General features: G+C 39.7%; 1 protein-coding gene across 1 annotated transcript; it reads right to left on the bottom strand.

The window, feature by feature from the left end:
- Positions 1-857: 857 nt before the first annotated feature.
- LOC106938216 (histone H2A.Z) lies at positions 858-2,433 on the bottom strand. Its single transcript, XM_015020128.1, has 5 exons — positions 2,315-2,433; positions 1,955-2,032; positions 1,681-1,794; positions 1,477-1,606; positions 858-1,396 (listed from the first exon to the last, which is right to left on the bottom strand). The coding sequence occupies exons 1-5, from the start codon at positions 2,315-2,317 to the stop codon at positions 1,335-1,337; spliced, it is 387 nt and encodes a 128-aa protein (XP_014875614.1). The 5' UTR covers positions 2,318-2,433; the 3' UTR covers positions 858-1,334.
- Positions 2,434-2,663: the final 230 nt, after the last annotated feature.

Here is a 2,663-nt window from a genome sequence, read left to right as displayed (position 1 = left end):
GAACCAAAAACATTAAATTTTCTTGTAGAGTATAATGATTTCAAAACTAACTTCAGTGCAGTTTCATGGTTCCGTATCTGCCAAATCTTTTGTGCTTTTTGAAGACCAAGTGAACATTCAGATAACAGTCATTGTTACCTGGATGTTAATGACTGTTACCTCATTGTCAATACATGTACATGCTCTGTTCATGTATTGCACATGCCAAAGCAGTGCAATACATAAGTAGTTTCAAAGGTTTTGTGGAAAACTGATTTTTGAACATTTTCTCCAGCCCAATTTCATTTTGTAATTTGCTGCTACATATTTTATTACTTTTTCACAAATTAAAAGTATTCAGTATTTAGCTTTTGAACCATATACTTTAAGATTTTTAGATGAGCAAAAACAGTGCTTCTCTTGAATTTATGGTTTCTTCATCTCTACAAGTTGCAGGAAACTGGTCTTTGAAGAAAAAATTGGGTTTCATGGCGTAGCCCAGGGTTCAGCTCCATGAAGGTTGGTGTCCTGCAACTTTTAGATTAGGTTCTACGTCAACATACCAGAATTGGTTAGAACTTGACTGCATATGATAATTCAGGTAGGACCAGGATCCCTGGTAGAGACTATTGGACACTATCCAAGTTTGCTGAACTCCATGTCTCATTTACAAATACCGCTTCTAACTTCAAATTGGTTTGTATTAACTGAAACATTCAAGTTAAATCCAGGGGAGTTATGGGCCAATTAATGGGCATTAATTGCAGCTACAACAAGCAGCAATTAAGGCCAGTTCTTGGACTGGTAAAAGTAATACATTTCTCTCCATTATGTTCAAACGTACACAAATTTTAACCAACTGTGCACCATTTTCAAATGTACAGAGGTTTTATTCATTTACATGAGCCTGCTTTATTCCATATGCACAGCTTCCATATTGAACCACAAACTTGTTTGCTTATTGAGCTCAGACTGTCCCAGGAGGAACTCTGGATTAAGGGAGCATTCCCGTTGCAAACTTTAAAGGCAAGTATTTTTGAAAAAAAAAAAAAAAAAAAAAAAAAACCTAAGGCAAACAAAAGGAAAAGCAGAACAAATGCCCAACAAGGGCTTTATTAAAACACCACTTTAAACATGGGAATGCCACACAGCATGGATAACTGCAGCACCAAGAAAACAAGGGAAAGAAAGCTTCTTTGAAGCCACTTGAGACAGAAAAAAAGGTAATAAAAACCCAGGTGAATAAATGCAAGATTAACCATAAAAATTTCTAAACATGTTTGGATCCAAGACATTTAACCACTTCAGATGCAGACTTCAATCCTGAGACAGCACACCATCCAGAGCTCCTCAGGTTATACAGTCTTCTGCTGGCCCTTCTTTCCAATTAGAGACTTGTGGATGTGTGGGATCACACCTGGCCAAGAAAAATCATCATTAGACAACAAAATAGTGTTTAAACATGGTCCAATACCAAGGTGTATAAAGCATCTTTACCTCCACCAGCAATTGTGGCCTTGATAAGAGAATCAAGCTCCTCATCTCCTCTGATGGCAAGCTGCAAGTGGCGTGGAGTGATTCGCTTCACTTTAAGGTCCTTTGATGCATTTCCTGCCAACTCCAAAACCTGGACAGAGTTGGGATGCTGTAATGGACACAAAGAACGACTCTTTAAACAAATTTTAAATTGTTTAACCATACCTCAGCAGTGAGGTATTCAAGAATAGCTGCGCTGTACACGGCTGCTGTGGCTCCCACTCTGCCATGGCTGGTGGTTCTGGACTTCAGGTGTCTGTGGATACGACCCACTGGGAACTGCGTGGAAAACGAAGGAAACAACCATTAAAAATCTGAGAAACAATACGGTTCAGGACGGCCGTCCCATCCGTCCCAGCGGATGGGACGGCCGCCGATGGAGCAACCTTTGCGATGTGAATAGAGGAAAAGCTGTAGCAATGAATGAATGTGTTCAGACCTGCAGTCCTGCTCTCTGTGAGCGCGAAATAGCCTTTGTCTTGGTCTTTCCGGAGTCCTTCCCAGCCTTACCGCCAGCCTGGGGAACACAGAGAGCGGCCACAGTTTGCAACAGATCAGTGGACCAGCACCGCCAAGCACAGTTCAAATAAAAAAAAAGCGAGTTAACAAACGCTTTTATCTTTTAGATACCCGCTGCTTTTTCAAAGCTATCGGTTAGCACGCTAAGCTAGCAGCAGCTAACGGCTACATGCTAATGACAAAAAAATTAAGAAAATATCCCTAAAATACAGCTTCTTTAAAAACAAAAATACATTATGTTGTCGCGGACATATTACCGAATACGATCAGCGATACATACCATTTTATATTTTTCTCAGATAGGACCTTACACCGCAGTACAAAATACAGATTTTCTTGCTATCGTCTTTAGCCGCTTCTGAAACAACTTGACCCGCTCGCCAACCGTTCCTCATTTATATACTCACTTTATCCGGGTTCCTTCCACTAGCCAATCACATATCACATGTATTCAGCCAATCAACAACACGTTCGTGGTAAAGTTGTGTGAATGTTTCCTATGGGTAATGTAGTACTTTTGTTTGAAGGCTCTTGTCTTCTGCTTCTCAACATAAAATATGAGAAGATCTTTTTAATGTAATGTTTAAAAATATTGGAAAACTTCGTAAAGAACAACTTGTCTCAACTTA

This window comes from Poecilia latipinna, unplaced genomic scaffold (assembly GCF_001443285.1).
Source record: "Poecilia latipinna isolate Pla-1442-1.1 unplaced genomic scaffold, P_latipinna-1.0 Scaffold2535, whole genome shotgun sequence".
NCBI classification, from domain to species: Eukaryota; Metazoa; Chordata; class Actinopteri; order Cyprinodontiformes; family Poeciliidae; genus Poecilia; species Poecilia latipinna.
Note: the sequence above shows the minus strand (reverse complement) of the source record. Positions and strands in the feature narration are given on the sequence as shown.

What these genes read in the sequence shown, in the direction of transcription:
- LOC106938216 (XM_015020128.1), bottom strand. An exon ending in TTGAATACCTCACTGCTGAG is followed by an intron (nt 1,607 to 1,680) that starts GTATGGTTAAAC and finishes AACTCTGTCCAG; the next exon opens with GTTTTGGAGTTGGCAGGAAA. An exon ending in GGCCACAATTGCTGGTGGAG is followed by an intron (nt 1,397 to 1,476) that starts GTAAAGATGCTT and finishes TTTCTTGGCCAG; the next exon opens with GTGTGATCCCACACATCCAC.